This window comes from Oxyura jamaicensis, chromosome 7 (assembly GCF_011077185.1).
Source record: "Oxyura jamaicensis isolate SHBP4307 breed ruddy duck chromosome 7, BPBGC_Ojam_1.0, whole genome shotgun sequence".
In the NCBI taxonomy this organism is placed as follows: domain Eukaryota; kingdom Metazoa; phylum Chordata; class Aves; order Anseriformes; family Anatidae; genus Oxyura; species Oxyura jamaicensis.
Genome location: NC_048899.1, coordinates 31,444,475 through 31,470,864, shown reverse-complemented (window position 1 = coordinate 31,470,864; position 26,390 = coordinate 31,444,475). Strand labels below are relative to the sequence as shown.

The following is a 26,390-nucleotide window of genomic DNA, read 5'->3' as shown; positions in this document are numbered from 1 at the left end:
AACAAAAACAAAATTAGGTAAGGAAGTATAGTGACTTATGTGGGGAGGAGAATCACATTGCAAACAACAGTTATAGCAACGATCTCTACTTGAACTTGCTGTTACACAAAACAGAAAAATAATTCTCCTATTCAATTCAATGTCAATAATGAAGATCTTAGCTATTTGAAGAGATGTCTTCAGCAAGTAGCGGCTAAATTCAAAAGGTTTGAGTAGACACACATGAAGACTGAATTTGGCTACTATACTGTCAAGCAGCAAGAATTTTGAATTTCTGAGCTACCTGTTTTGTTGTCTGAGACTTGTTTTTCCCCACAGGGTTTTCCATTGTTTTGTGATAACAAATCCATGACACCAGTTTGAATATAGGCTTAGATAGAAAGCTGACAATTGAGACAGAAGACCTGGAAATAAGGGAGAAAACAAAACAAAACAAAACAAAAAAACATGGATGAGCACTACCCAGTCGCATTTTTACTCTTTCTGAGTAATATTTTATTTTTCTTTGACCTTGTGTCTTCTGTTTTCCCTGGTTACTTGCAGTCAGACTCAGAACCCACTGAAATGAATAAAACACTTCAGTTTTGGCAATGTTTATGGGGTGATTTAGGTAGAATGAAAAATAAACTGAGTGAAAAATAATATAGCTGTTTTTTTGGCTACTGCTAGTGCCCATGTTTCTGTCTGAGTTAGTGTAATGGCAATCAATTTTTAGTGCCTTGTAGCATGTGCCACAATTTATGGAGCTTAATGAAGTTTTACCCATCCTGTGATTATTGTTCAAAAACAGGTATAAAAATAACTGTTGTAATTGCAGAAGACAGTGATGCACAAAAGATGTACAATTGGAAATCAGATATATAACTGAAAATATTATCATTGTTTCTTTAAATACACATTTAAGTGTTAAATCTATCTGGTAATATCTACATCTGCCCTTAATTTACCTGTCATTAGCTGGCTGCTCAGATACAGGGGTCAGGATAGATGTGGGTCATGAAGATACTCTCCTCTGAGATGAGAATGGCCTTGTAATTTTTTATATTTCTAGTAAGAAGGAGTCTTTGGAAACACCGTCACAGAAGAGGGTGTTGCTGGGGAGGTCGAGCTGCACGTGGCTGCTTGTGCTGTGTAAGACGAGTGAATTTCCACTTGTTTTTCCTTCTGGCTATCAGGTCCATTCTGACATGGATTTTCAGACACAGTCTTTTGAGTTGCAATTAGTTTTACCAATGATTTCTTCCATTCATGTGCCTAATTACCTGATGGAGCCTGCAAATCAGCTTGGCTGCAGTCAGAGCACAAGTAATTGCACCTTCAATTTAGAGCCCAAGTGGAGCACTAGTGAAGATTTGCAGCCTTAATGCATGGCCATGAAGGAAAGCTCTGAGTATTGTTTGTGGGCACTTCCTGATAAAGCAGCTGTAGTCAAGGCATTGATTTGATTCTTCTCCTTTGTCCTATCACAATAGCGTGACTTGTAATCTGAATAATACATTCGTCTTTTCTTTGCAACTTTAACATTAATGCAGTAATTATTGTGTGCCTGGCATATTACAGAACAAGAGCAGGTCTCATTCTTTCAAGATTTTATGGCCTTTTCTTGCTTGCTGTGCTTAAATATTTGAAGTTGCAGTCTTAAAATAAATTGCTTGACAATAGTACTGTGGGTTTCTTTCATATTTCACTTGCAAGTTTACCTAAGTATGCAACTAATAACCTCAGGGAATGCACAGAAAACTGAAAATAAAGCATTCTTATTGCGGTGTCTTGCAGCGAGTTGACTACTGACGTGGATATACTCAGAGGGAGGAGGTTAAGGGGAAGGCTGCTGTACTTGTTGGTAGACGCTGAGTGGTATATAGGCAGCTTTTGGGTAAACAGCAATTTTTGATTGCCTCTTTGACAAAGGCACCCAGAAGAATTAACGTATATATATTTTAGTAGCTTCTTGCTTCAGAAGCTGACATATACAATTACTGGTGGTGCAGCTGTATTTTGCAAAACTTTTCATTATTCTCTTGGATGTTTTCATATGTATAGTTTTTAATTCATTTTTTCCATTCTTTCTTAAAAAAACAATCTGTATTTTTGCTTGTAGTAAGATGTAAATTCTCTTTATGACTGTACACAGTAAAAACACTTGTGCAATAAAGATACCAAGTGAAAATGTTGCCCTAGTTTAATTTTGTTACAAAATCCTGTCATCATTATGCTTAAAGATTATTTTATCTAATATGATTATAATATTATGTATATATGCTCCTCTCCTTATGTAAATAATGGAACTGTTCCATAATTTTTAATGGACTATAATGGGATATTAATTAATAAATAATATTACTAATAATCTATTTTTTATATTCTAGTATATAAATGGAATAGTAACAACAACTGGTAATTTGCTAAGTCAGAAAAATGACCGCTATCAAATGCCCCACTTACTACCTTTCAACAATGTTACATGCAGCTGTTTTGATATATTTTAATTAAGAATAGCACCGGTAATATAGATATTTAGTTATAATTATACTGGACTAGAAACTTTAGATACTTTTCCTGAGATTTATCACCTCAATTTCTTTCACTGCATCACGTTGGAACATCATGTGATTAAAATACCATGTTGTTTTGCAAATGATTCTGTTGTAGACAGGTAGTCTTTTTGAACTGAAAGGCGAATATACTTAATTCAGTTCCAAATGTGTGACTTAGAAAGGATGGAGTTCAGTCTCTAGTTTTATTTGCCCACTCCGTGTGCTGTACAACAGCTACTTCAGTAGATGCATTGTGTCATGTATTTGGGGATGTGGCTGCACGCCTCCATCATTCTCCACTTGTGGATTTGCTTCTTTGGAGGGCCACTGTAGCCAGAAATCACAGGTGCAGCACGTGGCCTACCGCTTGCTGCGTCACTTGATGGGAACATCTAGAGCTGCCTAACGGTGTAACTTCATCAATTGTAACATAGCTGCTCCCATAAAACTTAATAAATTGTTTACACAAATGAGAGAAGGATATAAAGGATTATTCAGTTATTCTACAGGGAAAAAAGGAGCTTATAATATTATGAGCTGTAGAGAACCCGAAGAAACCTCACAGGTTTCTGAAACCTCGCAGACTCAACAGAAAATGTGAAGAGCAGTTTCCTGCACAAGATATTACTAGCACTTTTGATAAACTGTGAATTAGCCAGAAAATAATTCATGGCAGGCTTCCACAAATTTGAAACAACGCTTGTTAATCATTGGCACTTACATGTGAAGGAATCCACACTTCCATTTCCCATGAAACATAAAGGTGGCCTTTAAACTGTTTTATGTAGGTCGTGTTGGCCATTAAGTTAAGAAGAGTTTGTAGGCAGAAAAAATGCTTTTTTTTTTTTTTTTTTTTTTAAATTATCTTGAAGTATCCTGTTGAAATCAATGAATCCTGCATAATAGCCAAGAATTTCCCGATATATATATTTTTTTCTTCTAGTGCTGCATTTGCTTGTTAATTGAGTAGAGTATCTATAAGGAGATACATTGGTTACCCATGGTCTTTCAATAAATACCTTTTTATAAGCTCTATGCGTGTGTGTGTGCATATGAAAAACGTAATGTCATTAGTGCTGTAAGGACTTGCATTACTTTTAAGTGAACTGTGGTCTTGGTTTCATTAGGCAATTATACGTATATTATCTCTATATAATATAATATAGTATCCAATCTCCTCCTGTCTATTCTTCACCCTCTAACTGTTTGCAGGAAAAAAATAATCTTTATTTCTGATGAATCATAATCCTCTGCTTTACATAAAGTTCTTTTATTTTTCTGTAAACCAGGTAACTTAATCATAGAGACAAATTCCTAATCAGAGCCCAGTGATACTGGCCAAATAATTTTGTTTGTTACAGCTGCATTCACAGGTATTTATCTAAAGATATGTGTTTTGCCATTTTGCCATGACTTTGGGAAACTAATCTAACTTTCTACTATCCTAGATCCCCCTAAAAGCAGAGGTTTCGGTGTTCCCTTTCCTGCCACTGACACTCTTTTGTTTATTTACGTTTTGATTTATTTATTGTAATGTTGCCTTTAGTAATCTATACGTGTATATATACAATGAGACATTTATATGTGTGTGTGTATGTGTGTATATATATCTGTGTATATACGCCCACAAAAGATTAATGCATGCTTGGATTTAAATTACCTGTTTTATTTGGAAGCAACTTTTGTGTAATCTGAACACAAGTAGAAAAACATTGATGGAAATTTGCAAAATATTCTTTACAAATTTATTCTGTATTTTGATAACTCCTAAATTAATTATTGGGTCTTTTTTTTTTTTTTTTTCCCTTGTATCCATTCTTTAGAAAGACTCTTAAATGGTATAAAAACAAGTGTGTGTATAAACACCTGATCAATGAGAAACTCCAGGCGATTTTGGTTCTTCTGGTCTAACAATAGTATTAGTTTAGAGATAGACTCCTCTGCATAGCTTAGTGTGATAACACTACATATAGGGGCACTGTATTCAATTTAAATTACAAAGTTATGTGGCATAAGCCTGAATTTACCTTACATTGCTGCAGTGTAGTAACCTTTCCTTGTTTCTACCCCTCAATGAACAGTGATATCACATTGTTGGACAGATGTGTTCATTAATGCCAAAATTGACCAAGTCAGTTTTAAAAGTCCTCTGTTATGGGAACTTGGAAATAGAATTGAGAACTAAAAATGCATTTAAATGACTTTTTTATTTTTAATTGCAAATCAGGCAAATGACTATTTAGTATCTGGGTAATGAAAATGCCAAATTCCAGCAAATGACTGTTATATCTATTGAGAGATCTGTAGGTATGCAACTTGTATAGCCTGTTTTCATCCTTTATGTCTTTTTTAAAGGTATATTATTTTACTTGACTTTTTACTTGATTGTATGTCTTTTTTTTAAAGGTATATTATTTTACTTGACTTTTTATTTGATTTTCCTTCAACATAAGAATGGAAGAAATATATTAGTATCTTGTGACATTTCATTAAAGTTTGTATCAATAGGAATTTGTGAAAATACCTTTTTGGCCATAAATGACTGTGCCAGTATCTATATAGACTTCTTCCTCTACATCACAGACATCTGCAATAAAATCATGTTTGCATCTGCTGCTTTGCCATCTTTTTGTGTCATTGGCATTACTTACTTTGGTAAAATACATTAAGAATTTTGCTTAATTATGACAAATGATTTGTTACTTTCCTGTAGATACTAATGATGCATGGGCTTACTGGAAATGAGCCATTTGTTTTATTTCCAAGTAGTCTTACAGGCAATCATCAAGATACATACATACACACACATATATATATATATATATATATATTCAGACAAAAAATCTAATTAGCTTCAAGATGAGATTTGTGTGAGGAAGAGAAGATGTAGCACAGTGTAGCACATTGGAGCTTTGGTCTGATGAGGATATTGGGAAGATAACCCACAGTCACACCAGGGTTAGAAGTGATCCTCAGACCCCCAAAGGAGGTGTGACTCCTCTTGACAACTAGTTGTACGGAGATGAGATTCTCAGGGAAGATTGGTTGAATGTTGCAAATAGACTTAATTAGCCAAGCAGGTGTTCAGTTATCCTACGCAGGAACTTACAAAACTCCTCACAGCTGGCTAAATGTAACTTTAATGTACATAGGTACTTTTAAGCCTCAACATACTTACACACATCCTACCAGAACTTTGTGATTCTCCTTAATAGTTCAAATATTTCTGCTGAAGTGGATAGAGTGGAGTATTTTTAGTTGTGAAACTTAGAAGCAAACTGCAGAAGACTGTGAATGCAAGATGAAAAGGGAGAAAAACTTTGAAATAGTGCGTCACAATGAAGTTGCCTCTGAAGCTGTAATAACTGTATGTGGCACTGTACCTCTTTACAGAAATGTGTTACATTCAACTCAGCTCCCAGAAGTCAAAGCAATTCCCCTGTCTGCTGTAGCTTGTCTCTCCACCATGACTGGTTTTTATTTCAAATACAAACTAGACTTGTCATCCATTATTATTTTATCCAAGTCTCCCTCTGCCACAGCTACTTAGCAGTCCTTATGGACTCCTATATGGACTGATATTCCACTACCTGACTTTTACTTATCTTCTGATATTGTACACCATGAAGCTTGAGAATTCTCTCTTTTTCCTCTTGTTTTTCTATGCTGTGAGTGAGAATACTATTGTATCCATAAAAAAGTGTTTTTCTAGTGTAATAGCTAACTCATTATGTTTTAGTAAATGTTACAAGGTATACTGCAAAATCAGTTGGAAGATATGAAACTCCTTCTTAATAGTAACCATAATAAATTGAATAGTTTCCATAAATGTTTCTGAAGATTTCTGTGAGTGGTTGGAAGTAAGGGTGTTGACGTAGCTCTTCTAAAATATCATGCAGTTCATGAACGGGCACTCGCAGTGCCAGGAGAAAAACCTCTGTGCTTAGAACAAAAATGATCAAGGCTGAAAAAAGCACAAGATGTTTTGCAGAGTTAAGAAAATACATAACCAGTGTGGGTTATTGATTATCCCTTCTCTGAATGACTTATAAGTGCTCACTTACTCTTTTAGTTTGTTTATTTAATTATTTATTTACAGAGACAGAGGTGGATTTTTGTCTTGTTTTCTTTGGTTTGGATTGGGATGATTCCCCCCCCCCCCAGTTTGGCTCTGCAAGTAGAGGGGTTTCTCTTACCAGCACATCCCAGAGAAATAAAAATGTAAAGTCAGATTGTTCCCAGAACCAAATTCCATACCTATGCTAAGCAGTATAATTGCTAACAAGCTGTTCTCTTTTTAAAATGCCCATTATCCACAGGGCTGACAGCAAATCATGCATTCTGTTGAAAGTGGCATTTTACAGCACCTCTGAAAGGAAGCTGAAACATTTTGATGAATGAAGATATTGACCGGAGAAAGTAATTGTATGACCATAATCATTCAGACAAGAACTGCACCTATAGGATCTTATAACACGGCAAATTGTAAAGGGAGCATGAGGGATGAAAATGATAGGTACTTATGCAAATGGATTGTAACTATCCTGTGCCACTTTGTGGATCTGTCTTTTAGTCTCTCTTGCTATCTAGGCCATGGGATTACTCAAAAACAGCTGGGAAGGAATGGATGCAATCATTTAATCACAAATTCTAAATGCTTTTTTGGTAATTTTCCTGAAAATAGTAACACTACAAAATCAAGGCAGGTAGTATTTAGTACCAGTTGCAAGACCAGAACTCCAGAAAGTCTGCATGCATTTTATTGTAAGTATCGTGGGTCTGTCTTTTAAAACACCTCAGATACAACATGAAACTGTTTGTCTATTTAGGTTTATCACCTTTTCTCCATGTTTGGGGAATGTAAATATAGTGTTTAATGAAGTAGATGCTGGAGGAGTCATTAAGTGATATTGTCGTGATTACATCTAAGCTACAGAATGAGCCTCATTCTCATTCCTACTGCAAAGCAAATTACATTTGCTTTTCATAGCCTAATGCACTTTGCCCCTGAAATTCCTGCCAAAATAAAGGAAAGCTGTGATTTAGAGCTTTCCTCTGCAGGCTTTGTCCTGGCAACCGTACAGGTACAATTTAGGAAAAATATTAAAAAAAAAAAAAAAAAAAAAAAAAAAAAAAAAAGGAAGAAGACAAAAGAAAGACAATTCATTCAAGGCTTCAGAAGATGCTTTGTTAGCACAAACTGTCTGTGGTCCTCTGACTGAAATCCTTTCCCTGCCCGTAGTACCCCAGCACAAAACCAGGCGACCACCAGGCACTGCTGCAGCTCAGTGCTGCTGGGTTTTCTGTTCCCAAAACCCACAGTCCAGGGCTAAACACCAACGTGTGCACCTGCGTGCTTGTATCACTGTGCGTGGTGAACCTGATAATGTTCACCCAAGGCTGCAGAAATAATGTCAGAGTCTTAGCATTGAGCTGTACCCATAAACACAGCAGAAATAATTTAAAGTGTTTGAATTCTTGTTTTTGATTTTTATTGATGGAGGCGAATTTCTGTGTTTTGGTCATCTCACTGTTTATCAGCTAGGTCAGTCACAGCACTGGGAGGTAATACTATGAGAAAAAGCTGTTTAGCAAAACTCCAGCTATCAGAAGGTTTAGTGTCTCTAAAAATTTATTTTTTAATTTCTTGTCCCAACAGAGATGCTGCATTTTAACTAACTTCCCTCTCTGGCAAAAGCCTGGCAGAGGCACTCTTCAGTCCCCAGGTTTCAGCCAGTGCCCTTCAGTGTGACTGCTCTCACCAGGCAGTGTCCTTCTGCTTCTGTCATTAACACCATAGTAAAAGACGTATTGTGGTTTACATAAAAAGTTTTCCAAGAAGTTGTGAAAATGCTATTAAGATGATTCAAAACCCAGACTCATTAATGCATCGTGTTAAGGCAGTATTTTGTAACATTTTGTTTTTGCCTTAGTTGTATGCATGCTTGCTGGAAAAATTGTCTTAAAGGCTTTTTATCATCATTCATTAAGAATAAAACTGTTCAGCTTGTTAAGCTTTAACAAGGAAGCTGTGATTTTCTTCTGGTTTTGCTGCTTACAAGAAAGGCTAAGCTTATTCAGGTCCAAATATTAAAATATTAGAGGCTGTTTCTTTTTTAAACATATCTATTCATTTTAACTTTTTTTTTTTTTTTTTTTTTTTTTTTTCCCAAAATCAATATCCCTGATACTACTTCAAAGGAAACAGCACACTTAAATTTAAAGCACTTTCATTTCTATGTCAAATGATGAAAGATATCTCTATATGAAATGAATTTAATGAAAATAAATTTCATCTTATTATTTCTACCGTAATAGGACATTGGGTTGTATTTTCTTGTTAGACTCAGTTGTAACATCCATTATGAAGGTATTTTTTTTAAAAAAATATTATTTTATTTTAAAGATGAAACATCCATATCAGACTCCATATTTTATCAAAAATAGAGAGTATTGTTGAATGAGGCTACTCAGAAAGAGTACTCAGGAATTGGAACTGGTTGCCTAGGGAAGTGGTGGCGTTGCTGTCCCTGGGGGTGTTAAAGGAAGGTTTGGATGTGGTGCTTAGGGACATGGTTTAATGGGTGACATTGGTGGTAGGGTCCAGACCACCAGGGTTGGACCAGATGATCTTGAAGATCTTTTCCAACCTTAATTATTCTATGAAATAGTTTGAAATTCAAAGCCACATCCTGCTATGACTTAAGAGATTTCATGCTTGTAGTGTATCAGTTCATCACCAGTTAGTAAATTGTGTTATATTTAGAAAGCAACCTAGTAAAGGAGAGAGAAAAGTGCTTCCACATAGTTGATTTATATTTGGCTTTTGTGTTTTCTGGATGAAGTTTTCCAGCATTTTTTTCTGTAATATTTTGTGGCAGGAAGTAGGATTTAGCATAGAGGGATGCTTACACTTTCCTTTAACAGCCTCAACCTGTCATCTCTCTCATGTCCACTCTCTGCAGTTCTTCGTTTTAGATTTTCTTTTTGTTACAATTGTCAAGATTTGGTGTGATCACCTAAGTACACTAATATTTGCAAATGGGGATTATTGGGATGCTATATCTGTACAGAGAGTGGAAGTGGACACACCAAAAATGTTCTGTAGATCCTTGCCTTAATTGAACCATTTACTTTGAAAGCTCTCTAATGCTCTAGAATGTCTGGTCTCATAAAATCAGTCTGAAAGCAAATCATGCCTTTTCTTTAAGGTGTCTTTTCAACAGAATTTAAATGAAGGCAATCACAGAGCAGAAAAATTAGGGTCTTATTCTAGAAGCTCCCTTCAGTTGCACACACTGAGTTCAGTGATGATAGTGACTAAATAATGATAATAAAATGTCTTTAACATTCGGCAGGAGTAGGCCAAAAGCATTTTGACCTACCACATTGGTGTATTTTTTTTGTGTGCGCACTAGAATAGATTTTTCGTTTTGCAGATGTGTTTTAGTAAGGTATTACTCAATCACAAATTATATTCAGAAATATATACTACTTAAGGATTGTTTTTGGCAACAATGCAATTAAATGGTTCGTGAAAAAGGTACTTTAAATAATGAGAATGCTTGCAATTGTATTACACTTTAGGCAGCCATTTTCTGATTCATTAGAGTTAGATTGTAAAATCTATAATAGCATTATAGATAGTATTATATATAAAACACCATCTTCAGAAGTTGGTATTTTTTCAAACCACTTTATTATAAGAGTCTTTTTAGAAGATTAGATCCTTAAATCTCCATATGCATGTTCTCCATCTTCCAGTTAGCAGTTAGTTATGGGAAAACTTTACAATGTCAGAAGCTTCTCATCGTACAGCTTCTTAGACATTTCCTCCTGAATGCCTCTATCTTACAAAAAATCATAGCTTCTGTCTTGGCAATGATATATGGTCTAAAAAGCTGTTTAAGTCCCTTTTGTCTTTCATAAAGCAATGCAAGGCTAAATATATCTTATTTATTTAACAACTTATTGTATTTTTAAACTTTGTAGGTTGTTCTCAAAGACTTGCATTGCTTAACATCAAGAAAGTTGATCAAAAATGTCCTTGATATTGATTATGAGTTTCCATTACTATAGTAATTTTCTGATGTTTCATTAAATCGTTTTTTAGTGTGCATTATCTTCGCAAAGGTCTTACAGAATGTTGTCTTACCATAATGTCATCCTCATTAATAACTTTTAATAAATTGGAGCTAATCAATTTTACCAAGTTATTAAAACCAAATTATCTCTTATCTCTTCTTAGAGATGTCTTTCTCTTTATGCCAGTCTCCAATGTTTTCAGCTAGAAAACTAGTTTCTATCTGGAAACCTGCCTTCTTTCTCACTGTGGGTATGAGTAAGCTTTCTGTGTCATTTGATCTTTTCCTTTCAAAACTTTGTAGAAGTATTTAAAGTGGACATTTATTTTTAGAAACTGAATGATATTCACATCTTCAGAGAAGAACCTTCTGAATAATAAAGACTTTCTACAATTTTTAGAGGCTTCGGTACAGAGGACATTCATCAACTTGTCCAGCTTCTGTCATTTTAATTCAATACTTTGCAATAGCGTCTCACATTTCTCAGGGAATAACTACTGCTTTTTCACCACATCTTGTTTATACAAGCTACTAGATCTGTTACAATTGGACTCTGTTAAATGTCATAACAATAAGGTTTATACTGTTTTGTTTAGGATAAGGCCTAATTTTCTAGACTGTACTATGAATATCAAAGTAATTCTTACTTGAGTGAAAATAATAGCTTGGATCTCAATTTATGTCTAGGCCTTAAAAGTTTTACAATGGGACTGTCTTGGGATCCATCCAAACCTTATAGCCAAGGGATGGAAAAACTGTGTGTGTATGATGCTGATAGGCCTTGAAGACCCACCACCTATAAGGCTATTCAGGAATAGACAGCAATACTTAGTGTTTAACAAGGTGGAAGTGAATCAGAAGAAGATGAAGAAAATGAGGGGAACAGGGGTTTGGAAACAGGGGCAATGGATGTATAGAAAGGAGATGGATGCCATGCTTGAAACATTTTTTAAATTATTTTTCGTATTTTTTTCCCCCTTTCTGTGAAAAACAGGTAGTTGTGAATTCGGTAAGCAAAATATCGTCTCAAGGATGTGTTGTTGGTCAACAGTTATCAAACTTCTCCTGTATGGCTGTGTGGTGATCCCCAGAAAAGCTGTTCATGCTGTCGTTCAGTCTGAGGGCGCTGCTTGCTAGCGCTGTACTGCACCATCCACAGTAATTTCCTACTGTGTGCTGTAGTTAAAAATTATTAATCTATTACCTGCTTGATATCAACACCAAAGATAATATTTGTGTAATGATTAAAATAAAATAATAATAATAATAATAATAATAATAAAAGGACAAGTACTATTTTAGTCACTTGAAGGGAGGGTCTGACAGGAGCTGGGGGGCATTTACCACTAGGCTTGAGCTGGCTTTAACTGTGGCGATGTTAATGTCAGTCAGGTTGCTGACCCTGTGAAGACCTGTGACCTAGAGTTTAAGCTGGGTAGGTGGGGTGACTGCTTTTCTCGCCTCAGAGAGGTGAGGTGAAAATTCTCTAAAATGAGCAAACTCAGCCAGGCCTAGGCCAGACAGGTGGAAGGAGCCTGACAGCCATTTCAGGGCAGGGGCAGAATCACAAATGGGCAGGATTGGAAGGGACCTCTGAATGTTATGTAGTCCAACCCCTCTGCCAAGCAGGATCACCTAGAGCATATTGTGTAGGATGGCATTCAGGAAGGTTTTGAATATCTCTGGAGATTGAGAATACACTGCTATTCTGGGCAACCTGTGCCAGTGCTCTGTCACCCTCACAGTAAAGAAATGCCGTCTCATATTCAGCCATAATTTCTCGTGCTTCAGTTTGTGCCTGTTGCCTCGTCTTATTGCTGGGCACAACTGAAAAGAGACCAGATCCATCCTCTCAGCACCCTCCCCTTAGATATTTATATGACTTCTCCCTTCAGTATTCTCTTTTTCAGGCTAAATGGGCCCAGTTCTCTCAGCCTGTTCTCATATGAGAGGTGCTCCAGTTATCTAATCATCTTTGTAGCCCTCCTCCAAACTCGCTCCAGTAGCTCCATGTTCCTCTTGTACTGGGGAGCCCAGAACAGGACACAATACTCCAGGTGTGGCCTCACCAGGGCTGAGTAGAGGGGGAGGATCACCTCCCTTGACCTGCTGGCAATACTATTTTGAATGCACCCCAGAATACTGTTGGCCTTCTTGGCCACAAGGGCACATTGGGGACTCATGGCTCCCAGGTCCCTCTTGCAGTTCCTTGCCAGTGGCTACACTGGGTTGAGGGCTGCTAAAAGACTTCCCCTGTGGGATTGCTTGCAGACAGCAAAGAGTAATTTCCCTTGAAGTTCCTTGAAAAAGAGGACCAGGGAGAAAAACTGTCTCTCACAGGTAGAAATGAGTTGTTGAGGAGTTCAAAATCAAGATGCTGTTAAAGATGCTGTTCTGGGTGGTATGTGGTTTTGAAGTGGTGTATTCTAAACAAAAAAGTATAACAACATGTCATTTTCCATTGTTAGAACAGCTCAATTTCTCACTCATATATAATTTGGAAAACACAAATGAAACAATCCATGTGTGACGAAGTGTTAATATCTTTTTGAAAGCTTATGAAGCATAGCAGGAGATGCCTTCCTTCAGGTTATTCCTCTCTGCAGAAGATGGCTGAGGTAGCAGAGCCACCCTATCCATTTCGCTTATAGACAGGGGAAAGATAAAATGGTATCTTGTTGTGTGCTTGTGAGAATAACATACCCAGGATCTCAGATCAAATAGGAGAGACAATAAGTAATCTCTCATCTTTCTTGGCAGTCCCTCCCTATGTATTGGGTGGCGGCTGCCTCACAGGGCCTTGCTGATGCAGGTCCAGGTCATGGGGAGGGGGAGAGATTGTATGTGGCCTTACTTTCCAGACTGTGTGTGGGGGCTAAACTTCACCTTTTTTACTCCACCTGGTATTCACCGGAGCTTGGTGCAGCATTCATGTAATATAACTCAGCTTTGGAAATAGGCTCAGATAATATCTTCAGAGATGTTTCTTTTCATGGAGAGTGTTATCACAGCAATTTAATTTTCAGATGATAATGGTATATGTGGGTAAATGTGGCAGAGAGAGTGGATATAGATAGAAAAAAAATGTTTACTGTGGGAGCAAATTAGGATCGTGTGAGACAATTGTCTTAGTGTTTTTGTCATTCTGTTGTTGGATTCTGTTTGGTCTGAAATTGTACTGTGAATACAGGCAGTGTATTGTGGCTATTAACAAATCTAAATTGTGTTGGCCTGGAGTTAGTAGGAGTTAAACGTGAACTACAGAGAACATAGGTTTAAGCATACTAGTAGTTACAGAAGCATTCATTTAACATTAGTTACAAGCTACTGTTGTTTTTTTATGAGTAATAAGGGAGCAGTTTACAGTTGAGCTACTGTATAGAGAAAGAAGGGCTGTTCAGCTTTGGATGGAGCCTCAGGCTGTTCTGTAAATGTTTTCTATTACAAATAAATTTAATAGTGTACATTAAAAAGGATGTGTATTTAAACCTTTATGGTTGATACCACGTTAGGTGGAATTACAGTAAATTGCTGCGTTTCAGCTCTGTAATTATCTTATAAACTGCTAGTTGATATCGTCCTGAAATTTATGTTAAGCACGTTTTAACACCAGTCATATTTTGGATAGATTATATAAGCTCATTTTGTTGTCTCTTAGGGGATATAAATTTACATATATATATATATTTTTTAAAAAAAGACATATCCACTAAAAAAGTATGAGTTATGTACCTCGGAAATGCACCTCTGGAGTTATGTATGTGTACTATTGAGAGGGGAGGGATAGTGATCAGCTCCCATGCTGTGATTATGAGTATGCACCGAGCAATTTTTCCTATCAATAATAGTTCTAGAAATATATGATTATGAAACATGGTCTTTTCCTTTTATTTTTTTCCATTCCTGTAGGAACTTGGAAGTAACAGCCCTCCGCAGAGGAACTGGAAGGGAATTGCTATTGCGCTGCTGGTGATTCTAGTTGTTTGTTCACTCATCACCATGTCTGTCATTCTTTTAACCCCAGGTAACCTACTTCTTTATTTTTTCTTACTGAAGGTGTATGATTCATAATGCAGTCATTAAAATGACATATACATGTTAAAATATCTCTTGCCCTTAAGAATTTTTAACTTCTGGCTACTATAAATTTGGTGTCCTTAGGGACTTGAGAATTACTGGAGTCCTTGTGGAGCAGAAGCATTTGGCTTTGGCAGCAGGTTCTTAGGATTGTGTCAGCCTTGAGGTGGCTACAAGCGATCCTCGTTAGCCTCAGTGGGTATGAGCCGAATGTTAAGATTTTATCACTTGCCTTAGTGTAATTTCTGATTCACAGATGAGCTAAGAGAAGGCTATATGTCATAGAAAACTAATATTGAGAATGAAACACTGAATCAGAAGCATGCATCTTTCATATGTACCTGCACAATCTTTTTCCCTTTTCTTTCTCTTAGTAAACAACTATGTGACCTAAAACTAAGGAAACTACCTAGCAGTTTACTTACAAAAAATAAAAATAAAAATAATAATAAAAAAAAAAGTGTGGGGCAGTTAATAGACAAAATAACAATTGCACATATATAAATAATTATGCCTATTTTTTTGTTGTTGTTGCTGTTATTGTTGTTCTAATTTTGTCCTGGTTATTTTCTAAAGATTTTATTGCTGGAGCAGCAACTTTACCTATGTACATCTTTGAATTCTTTCTATCAGATTTGGATTATTACTGTCAAATTTGAATTCCTTCCATTAGATTTGAAATTCTGATGTAAAGTATCTGATTTGAATGGTATGTCTAGATAATAAAGATCGGTCAGCAAATGTTTTATCATGTGAGTTCAATTTGTGTAAGACATTAAATTTGTATAAGCCAAAAGGGTAGCAAAATGCTATGCATTAAATGATGGTTTCGGACCATTTGGCCACTGGATGAAGTCATCAAGGGAAGCTTGGTGGGTCCATGCCTGAGCAAGCATGCTAATAGACTGCTGCTGCTGAAAGGAAGGTGGTAAAACTGAATGGAAAAAGATCAAAAAGCTTTCATTCTCAGACAGCAAGACAGCTACCTCTGAGAAGCAAAGCAAGTATTTAGGAACATTCTGGGCTATTCTGCTTCTTCTGTTTTGTAGAAATATTTACTACATATGAATGGTGCTGTCCAAGGTAATAATAAAAAAATTACTGCTTATTTCCACTTAGGACATTTTGAGAAAAATAAAAGCAAAGTTGTGCCTCTCTAGTCTCAGTGCATAGGAGTTTCTCCAGAGAATAATAAAGACAGACACAGAGGGCAAATGGTGGCATATTGTAGTATACTTTAAGACAGAAAAGTGTTTTACTTTTCAGTGATAGGTTCCTTTCTTTCACGGCTTGTAAAATCTCAGAAGTGATATGGTGGAATTCACAATAATAAACATCAGTTCTGGCTCTTATATCTCAATAGAATTATGAATGAGGTAAAAACATAAATTGAAGTCTTTGAAGGCACTTGTTGAAAAAAAGAATAAACAACCTTGGGAAATGTTATCATTATTTTTGAATATGATTTTTTTTTTTTTTTAAAAAAAAAAAAAGCTCAGTGATTTACAACATCTCTGGGGTGGTTTCAAAATCCAGAGAGCTTTCTTGAAAACTTGATGTAAGCTGGGACCTACATTTCTGTTCAAGTCATGAGAGTGAGGAGTAGTTCTGTCAGCTCAGATGTTCTAAGATATCCCAAAGAGACTGTAGAACCTGGTATAAATAAAAGCCTTTTTCCAAAAATGGTCTAGTCTGTAAAACTGGGGTTTCTTGCAGGTTAAAAATGCTTACCAAAGAAAGCATTGGAGATCCATTGTGGGGCAGCTGCTTTCCCTACTTTTGATCTTAGTCAGTGCTGTTCCCCCTTCACTTTCACGATTAATGTTTTTTTGGAAGATAATATACTGATACTCTGCTGCTTTGCTGATGGGTGCTAAGCACTGTAGCTGAAGCTGTCTGGTTCTGATTATATATCCAAGATGACTTTCGGATGTCTAGCACTCAAGGAAGTGAAAAACTCAGGAGACTGTCTCACAGGTCTATTGCAAGGTGATTAGTGCTAAGGTGCTACAAATCTGTTGTTACAAATATTTGTTTTTGCAATTCATTTCTAATATTACTGTTTTAAGTATTGGATTTTTTTGTCTATTTAGTTCTGCCTGTATTGATGGGTGCCATTTATATTTCTTACAAATTCTCCTAAGCACTGTGCATCATTCTGCTTCTTTTTAGGGGTATAATTTTAGACAGTGGCTGCTCAGAAGCCTGTTTAGTCTTTATAAAGCATTTTGTGAAAGTCATGTCAAGGCAAAATTCTGTTTATTGATATGCTAAATCCAACAGAAATTATCTCTTTTGCTTATGATTGTTTATACATTGTTTTGTCCACAATGTGAGAAACCCTTAGGTTCATGGACACTTTAATAGTTGTCCTTTGACTTATCTCAAGCTTTAAGCAGCATCTTTCATGCCTTTTTTAATAGGGGGATCAATGCTTTTTAATGAGCTAACAAGTTTTTGTTTTGTTTTGTTTTGTTTTTAATCTATTTAAGGTATATGCAAAAAACCTCAAGGAGGCCTTAGCTTCTGCTAAAATACAAGTAGTGTTGAAATTAAATGGAAATAAGTGATATGTTTTCTAGTGTTTTTTATTACATGAATTATTACTTGAATGTACAACATGAAGAGGGAACTGCAGTGAATAAGGGATGTATTTTGAGCTGTTAATATTGTAGCTTCTGTTACAGTACAAAATGCAATATCTGTGTCACAATTATGGTTGTGGCTCCAGTAAACAAATAATGATATTAATATTTTGGTTCCTATATATATTTTTTCATCTGTGATAATACTCAGAAGCTTTAAGCCTTAGAAATACATTGGTTTTCTCAATAAGGAGACAGAAAAATGGAAGAACAGGCCATTTCAGTCGTGTAATGGATTAGTGGTAGGGTCTGAGTGGCCTCCCAGTCCTGTTACCTGTCGCTGGGACTCTTAACAGCTCTCTGTGAATGTTGCTCTGTGGATTTAGGAGGATATTAAAAAAACACAAAACCACTGTGTCCACCAATATAAATTGTTATGCTGCTCTGTAGGTGGAAGTAGAAGGCTTGCAGACAGCTATCCCTGATGTGTGCTGAACATGTATTGAAAAAGCAAGTACATGAGGATATCAAATAATATAATCTTGTTAAAGTAAAGGACTGGAGAGTGCAAGAACCTGGAGCTTCAGAGAAGAAGTCTGTCTGGGCCAACTTAATTATGAAACCAGTGATTTTTTTAGTGTGAAATTTGGAGATTACCGGAGAAGTATTTAAGAGACAATAAAAGAAAATACCCTGAGAATACTAACTTTCTTTCTTTATATTGTAAGTTAATGGCCAGTACAGCAACAGAAATAGCTGTTTCTCAGATATTATCATTATATGTCAGTATAAACATAACCCCAGTATCTTACTTTTCTGCTTTTATTTTATTACGTTATTGAAGTTTCATCATATACCTGAACATACTGAAATAGTCACAGGTAGACAAGGTGCCTCACTCCTGCCTTTAAATCAGTGTGTTTTCAAGCTTTGCACCATGGCAGTATGTGCCACGTGATAAGAATTATCTTCAGACCTCGTGTAAATCTGTATTTCAAAACCGAGGAATGTTCAGTTGGAAGTACTAGCAACTGAAAGCTTCTGTCTGAAAAATGCTCTAAGAGTTGTCCAGATACTGCCGCCTTTGTTGACGCGTCTTGCTGCAACATTTAAGGCTGTTCTTCTTTTTGGGTGCGAGAGTAATTCTACCTTCATGGTAGCTTACAGTTTCGGAAGATGTAGCAGATTTGAATGCTGTATGTGGGACTCCTTTGCTGACATATATTGATGTCAGCATTTAAAGCGTGTTTGCTGATGTGTGGTAATTACTGTTGAGCAGAGTGGCTTCTGAACTCTAGCGAAACATGGTTTGATTTGACACCTCTTGATGGGGGGAAGGACAGCTTTGCAGAAAAATTCCTTTAGGGAACATGTAGGTCAGCCAAACTCACAGAAAATGTTTTTGTGAAATTGTTTGGAGTAAAATCAAGCTCCAGGAAGGGAATCTGTTGGGATTATGTCCAATGGGTAAGTATTCTGTTTAGAACAGGGTTGGGACCAACCCCACCACACCATTTCTCATGTTGCTCTTTAAATTAATAGAAAATGAACTAAAAATATTTTTTTGCTGAATTATATACTCATTACAAAAAAGATTCATGCTTCTGTTTAATTACATATAGCCTCCGTGTAACCACCATAAATTATCAAGCAAGTTTTGATATCTATTTTCTGTCAAGTTGTTTTTCCTTTTTCGTACAAACGTAATACAGACTAAGCTAATTTCCAGTTATAGATGTTAGCTTGCACACAAGTTAACTAGTTAACTTGTGGTGTTTTTCCACTTTTCTGGCATCATTTAATATCAATCTTTTATTTTTATTTCTAGTGTTAAAACTTTTTTTAAACCTCACTGAAAATTCAGTAAGGAGTTTGACTTAATATACTGCACTAAATAATTTCTAGTTTTAGTTTCTAAGTTAGATAGTAGATTTTGAGGTTTTAGACTATTTTTAATTACTCATTTGCAAAAATAATATTCTGTAAACTCATGAAAAGTAATGAGGCTATTAAATTTCTATTTTTGCAATCTTCTAGTTTAGTAAACGTGAACATGTTTGTCATTTTGAATAAATATGCACTAGTTGTTGAACTGTTAAGGTGTTTAATGTATGGTGTAGTTATTTGGTTTTTAACATTTGATTTTGTTTATATCTTTTGGAATCTTGTGTTCATTTTCTATACGTAATTTATGTAATCTCAGAGCAAAATATAGAAATCCATGGGAAATAGTGTGAGGACAGTGAAATATGATTCCTTCAAGAATAATTCAATAAAATAGAAAAGAAAGAGAACTAGTAGGGTATTAGGTAATGTTGTAATGAACATGAAGTGGAAAAAGGCAGACTAGAAATAAAGAGTGCTTTGCAAAATGCATACTAATTTGTGCCTGTGCTCAAGAAAAATTAACCTAGTATAGTGTTTGAGAGCTCACATGATGTGAAATTCATCTTGCTGTACATAAACTAAGCATTTGGGGAAGGTAAAGTACTATTTTTATTTATTTTTAATGTTAAATCTATCTTTTACTCAAAAATTACACAATATGCAATATTGTCAGAGTAGAAAGCCAGTGTTCAAGATTACAAACAAGGCTCTATTTTGGTCGTGACTTTGCATTGCAAAACAACAACAGCAACAAAAAACAGAAATCAACCAACCAACCAAAAAAACCTCAACTTTTCAAACATATATTAAAGTCATTTGAAGATGCTGATTGTTTCATCTTAGAAATGCTAACATCAATTTTAAAAGTTACTCTAAAATCCAATTTATTTCAAGATTACTTGTCAGGCTTGTGAATTATAAGACAGAAGAGCAGAACTGGTATGCCTTTCTTCTCTGATAGCCTTCTGTACACACTTGATGCATTGTTCTACTGAGTTTTATTAAAGCAGTTAAAAAACAATCTGTGATAACTAAACTGTCTTGGGCAAGATAATTTTCAGCAGTGTAACAGCTTGTGTGATCCTGATGGATAGTCGCTAAACTGGCAGTATATGAGGGGTCACAACAAATAGAAACAGAGACTCATGAAAGGTTAGAAGGGGAATTCTTTGGGGATCACAAAGAGCAACAGGACCAGGGTCTGTTATACCAGGATAGGTGATGGGTTTGTGGGGTAGCTAGTATGCAAGGTAATGGAGAATGGTGAAAACAGGCATATGAAGAACCCAGTATTTGATGCTGTTAAGTCTAACGTAGTGTTTTGAAAAGAGGAAATGCATTTGTTGAGCTGAGCAGAGCATATGTAACAACATATGCTTATTTGAAGATAAAAACTCTGTGTTTGGCAGGAGGAAGAGCTAACAAGGTCCCATAATGTGTAAACAGAGGGATTAGGTATAAACCATGAGAGATGATGTTACTCTGCTGTAAAGCTCTGGTAAGACTACAAGTGGAATATTTTGTCCTGAGCTGGACTTGGAGACTAAAAACAACAACAACAACAACAACAAAAAGAATATTTTGATCCCTGAAAGGTAGGAAGAGGCCAAAAAGCTTATTTAAGGATTAGAATGTTTGTCTTGTGACAGAGGATTTGAACAACTCTGCATGCTTAGCCTTATATCATGTACAAGAGGAGTTGATTATGGTGAGTAAGTGCTTACTGGGCCCTGCTGAGAGCTGGGAGGGAGGCACTTGCAAAACGCAGCAATGCCATGGAGTGAGCAGCCCTGGTGGCCTTGCATCTATCCTAAATGTGTGGCATGCATTAGAAAGGAGTTTGTCTCCAATGCAGCAAAGATGCACCTTATGAATACTAAATGAAGTGGCTGCAGCAGGCAGTGCTGACATTTAAAAGGCCAACAAGAACAGAAAATCACCACAACAAAACATGTTGTTCATTTATGTAAGCTTTCAGCCAGGCCTCTAATTGAGAACTTTGGCTGAATAAACACTGATAACTGAACAGTGCTGGACTTCATTCACCGTGAAGGGGTCATATTTTCATCTGAAAGGTATTACAGAGTACTGCTACCTTTACAAAGCACATTGTCTTTGTTAAAATTCTGCCATAGCACATTGGGTCAACATAAAGATGACAACATTGTTCCTTGATTGCTGTGATTCTAGATACTCTTTACCTGGGTCTGTCCTCAGTGGTGATGCCTAATACCAGCAATCTAGAAAGACAAAATCTGACTCACAGAATCACAGAATTTTCTAGGTTGGAAGAGACCTCAAGATCATCAAGTCCAACCTCTGACCTAACACTAACAGTCCCCACTAAACCATATCCCTAAGCTCTACATCTAAACGTCTTTTAAAGACCTCCAGGGATGGTGACTCCACCAAAAAAAAACTCTAAAAACTCTAAAAAAACAAACTCTAAAAAAACAAAAGCTCCTCTCACAAAGAAGGTAGTTTGGAACGCCCATATGTTGGAAAGAAAAGCTCACAGAACAGAGGGATACTGCTGTAATCTACGACAGCCCACCCCGATAATGATAAAATTATTAAAATACTCAAGTGGGTAGGTGACTGGCTGATTGTGTAGGAATTGGATAGGTGCATATTTCTGCTAGTGCATACAACACAGCTTTTGGCAACTGCTGTTTTTCTACATAGCCTAAAGCCATTAGGTGAAATACATAGCTGCTATATATGAATATTCATTGGAAGCTTTGTGTTTTGACAGCAAAATAGTATTTTTGCTTGAATACTGCCTCTGATACCACACATTTGTGTGACAGTTCACTGTTCAATCTCTACTACTTATTGTTTATTTAACCTAAAGCACAAGAAAAGCAGAATTTAGCAGAGTTTCCTTTTTCATTTCTAAAGTATAGAAATGATTTTAAAAGCTGAAACCTTAAAATAAAGGTTGGCCAACTTTCTGAAGTACTTTCAGGGCCCTATCATGTTTTGGGAAAAACACAGAGCTGCTATACAAAGTTAAAAAAACAAGGCTGCTGTGCTTATCACCCGAGAACAAGTACAGGCCATAAAATGTGCATTTGATTTTTTTTTTTTTTTTTTTCCCCTCAACATTTGAATCCTAAATCACATGAGATTGGTTCCAAACTGATTACTTACAGGAGTATTTTACTTAGTTTCTATTTGCAAAAGGTGATCAATATGGCCTTCATCCTGTGGCTGTGATGAAATTTTTGCATTGGTTTGAAATCAGTTTTCTTGTGGAGTAGAGGGGTGGGAAGAAGGAGCCATACCAGTACATTGCCAGAATAGTAAATAGCCACACGCTTCATGTTTCAGCTGACCTGTCTGTAAGGTACCAACCAGTGCTTTATTTCCTGAAGCTTTACTGAAGAAAAATGAAGCTACTACTTCCAGTGAAAAAAGTTAGAGCAAAGTAGTGTTATCAATTTCAACAGAAACTCTGAACTATGTTTTCTAGTTCTCTAATTCCAGTGTTTTACAAACTACACTAATTGTATTGTTTTAATAACCATCTAAAATGATCCTGTTATTCTTATTTTAGATGAACTTGCAAATTCATCTGAAACCAGATTGTCTTTGGAAGATCTCTTCAGAAAAGAGTTCATAGTTCATAATCCAGAAGCCAAATGGATTAATGGTAAGTGTATTATCTCTCATGTGATTTGAATCTAGGCAGTCATTTTAAGAATTGAATGATGTCACTACCCTTTGAGAAAGAATCAGTTAAAATATCAAACTCTCTTGGAATTGGCCAGAGTCCAAGTTTTCCTTGTAATGTCTGTTTCATTAATTTTTGAAATGGTTTTCTAATTTTAAATCTCTGTCTATGCTGAAGTGTTGAAATTGATGATAACCACTTGCTTGGATACAGGTTTCTTTTGTGGCATTCAAAAGCCATCTTAAGAAACTCATACAATGGAAAATAATTCTAAAGGTGTCATTCAAAATAACAGAGGATATAAGCAATCTAGTGTAAAAGTGATGACAATGTACAGTTATAAAGTTTTCTATCTAATGAAAATGGTATTAGAAATACTATTTAATAAAGAAAGTCCTTATATTGTATTAGCAATACAATTGTACTAATACCCAGGCTTTCTGCCAATATGAGAATTCGTAAGCTAACACTGAAGTGTTTTCCTGTGTTTGTTTGACAAAGAAGCAACTAAGTCTAGTGATATGAAAAAAGGGAGAGAATGGATTTTTTATCATTAGAATACATGGTGTGTGTGTGAAGGAAATAGGGGATAATTTTCAGTGTGTTACTAATTTTTTAGGATTTCTTATGAATGCACAAAATTACATATAGATTTTTATTTTATTTGAAATTTCCCAGTGTAGTCGATGCAATCAGTATTTTAGATAAAATGAAAAAATAAAAAGAAGGAGTCTTGTAAAGTAACATCTTTACTTCCCTTTTTTTTTTTTTTTTTTTTTTTTTTAAGACTTACTATAAGATTGTATTTCATTTTCTGCTGTGGTAACGTTGCAGTGGTGGCATTATATATTTAATTCTCCATATACATATCTTAATACTCAGCATTCCTTATGGAGCTGGAGGGGAGCATTTGGCACATTGCTTGGATATTGGCCGAGTAAATGCATCTGGACTCTTTACAGGAAATTTTTTGTGGAAAATAAGTACCTACTTACTTTATGCACCTCTTAGAGCAGAATAATTTGTATCCATCTAAAAATGTTATCATCTTGACCTCTTGGGAAAGGATGGGAATAGAAATTGAAAAAATGATTTCTGCACTAAGCATTTTCTTCAGAATGTAGAGAATATTTTGTAAAAAAATGTCCAATCTTAAATTAAGGATTGTGAGTTCTAGATGGATTTTAGGTCAGGTCTAATATTTACCTGTTGCCGTTCAGTAAAACTTTCCATACGAAGATATTAATTTGTCTAGAATTATCTTTCCAACACAATATTGTTTCTTCCATGTTTGTAAATTCCTCCACTACAAAGATTATTGCCATATAGTTATTTCTACTATAATCCAGTCTTAAATAAGAAAAGGTCCTATATATGCTTTTACAGTCCATTTTCTTTTCTACTTGAAACTCAGTACACGTTTTTATGTGCTTGCCACCAGTTAATAATTGTGCAAATGCTTAAAGCTGCAGAGGAACTGCTATTCTTTATCTGAGATAATCAGCTGTTGCCAAAGAAATTAAAAAAAAAAAAAAAAAAATCAGAACTAGAGTTAAAAAAGTAAGAAAGTATGTTTCTATTGATCATCATTTTGAGATATAACTGCAGATATCCTTCAGTTTCCTCTCTCACTTCCATTTTTTCTTTTTAACTTAAAAGGCAATTTTTAAAGGCTTGAAAACTTGCATCAAATATGTCTGCATTGTCTATGTACTTTTGTGTCTTTCTTTCTTTATGGATAAGGGCTAGTATTTTTCTTGAAATAATCACTCGGCAATTTAGTAAGCTTCTTTTTTTCAATTATAAATTGATCAATTCAACTGTATTTAAAAGGACATCAAGGAGAGCATACATAGCCATCAGTTCAATCAGCGTTATCTGAAAGAGCACTAGATTTCAGAAAGTATTGGCATAGTTTTGAAGAAGTTAAACGAGAATACATCTTTTCTTAGCATTATTGATCTTCAGATTTTCTAATAGAAAGTGAGAATCTAAAATGCTGCCACTGAATAATAAAAGTAAGTACTTTATTATAGTACTTGAATAAGTACTTTACTACAGCACATTGCTATACTGAAAAGGCATGTTCTACTGTTCCTCATTAGATGGCAGAACAGCTTGCTTTACTTAGAATCACAGAATATCTTGAGTAGGAAGGGGGCCTACATGGATCCTGAAGTCCAACTCCTGGCTCCGCACAGGACCACCCAAAACCAGACCCTTTGTCTGAGAGCAGTGTCCAAACGCTTCTTGAAGTCTGGCAGGCTAAGTGCTGTGACCACAGCCCTGGGAAGTCTGTCCCAGTGCCCGACCACCCTCTCAGTGAAGAACTGTTTCCTGACACCCAGCCTGACCCTCCCCTGTCCCAGCTCCGTGTTGTTCCCTCGGGTCCTGTCGCTGTCCCCAGAGAGCAGAGCTCAGCTCCTGCCCCTCCGCTCCCCTCGTGAGGGAGCTGCAGGCCGCCATGAGGCCTCCCCTCAGCCTGCTCTGCTCGGGGCTGAACACACCCAGGGACCTCAGCTGATCCTCATACATCTTGCCCTCCAGACCCTTCACCATCTTTGCTGCCCTCCTTTGGACATTGTCTAATAGTTTTGTGTCCTTCATGTATCATGGTGCCCAAAACTGTACAGATTACTTGAGATGAGACAGTACCACTGCAGAGTAGAGCTGGAAGCGTAGTTTAAAATATGCAAAGTAATCAAATTTGAGAAGGTACTGCTGTTAAACTTTCTCTGGACTTTCTGTTACCAAAAATCTTGTTAAGAGATTTGTGTATCTATCATATTGCTTCTGTCTTGAATTTTAACTGCTTTTAAGGGATTTTAACCATGGCTATTAATGACAATGAAGTTCTGCATCCTTACTTTTATTCCTTCTGCTTTTATGGGATTTGATTTCACTTTTGCTATTTAGATAATCTTTGCCAACCTTTGCTATACATAAAAGAGCGCGCTGGATACTTGTTTGTATTCCTTCAGGTGGTTATGTAGTCAGCACAGTCAGGATATTTTTCATGTATCTAAATTAAGAGTGTTGGAGAAGAGCCTGAAGTCTGAGTGACAGCCTGCAGCAGGCTGTGCCCTGGGATCCCGTGTTGTACTACAGCTCAGCAAAACACCTGAGATGTAGGTACAGATGCGCTTTTCAGAGCAGGGAGGGATGTGGGCATCTGCTTAAGGTAACACTTCTGTGAGGTACTTTGCTGAAATTGTGAGATTATAAAAGAAATGTTTTTCTGCCTTGCTTGCTGCTGGAGGAGCTGTCTGTTCCTTTATTGAGTAACCCTTGCAGGTCTGTGTCACAGGAAAAGCATAGGGGACTTGTATGACAGCTCAGCATCACATCTCTGCAGGCAAATACAGTCCTGCGGAATACGGAGGGTAGGTTTTGGGGAAGTGAGGAGAGGACTGGGGAGGTAGCAGGCACCAGTGCAGAGGGAATAGCTGGGATGAATTTCAGTGGCATTTTGGAGGGGGGAGTCATTTTCCTGTTTGGTTTTCATTCCCAAAACAAACCATTTTCCATGCACAGATGCTGTCAA

At 36.2% G+C, this 26,390-nt stretch overlaps 1 protein-coding gene across 2 annotated transcripts in view; it reads left to right on the top strand.

The window, feature by feature from the left end:
• Positions 1–26,390, top strand: part of DPP10 (dipeptidyl peptidase like 10) — a 483,231-nt gene that overhangs the window by 257,150 nt on the left and 199,691 nt on the right. For both annotated transcript variants that reach the window (XM_035331004.1, XM_035331003.1), the window contains exons 2-3: positions 14,531–14,645; positions 22,730–22,825. In XM_035331004.1, the coding sequence (XP_035186895.1) occupies positions 14,531–14,645; positions 22,730–22,825 (211 nt within the window). The remainder of the gene's footprint in view (positions 1–14,530; positions 14,646–22,729; positions 22,826–26,390) is intronic.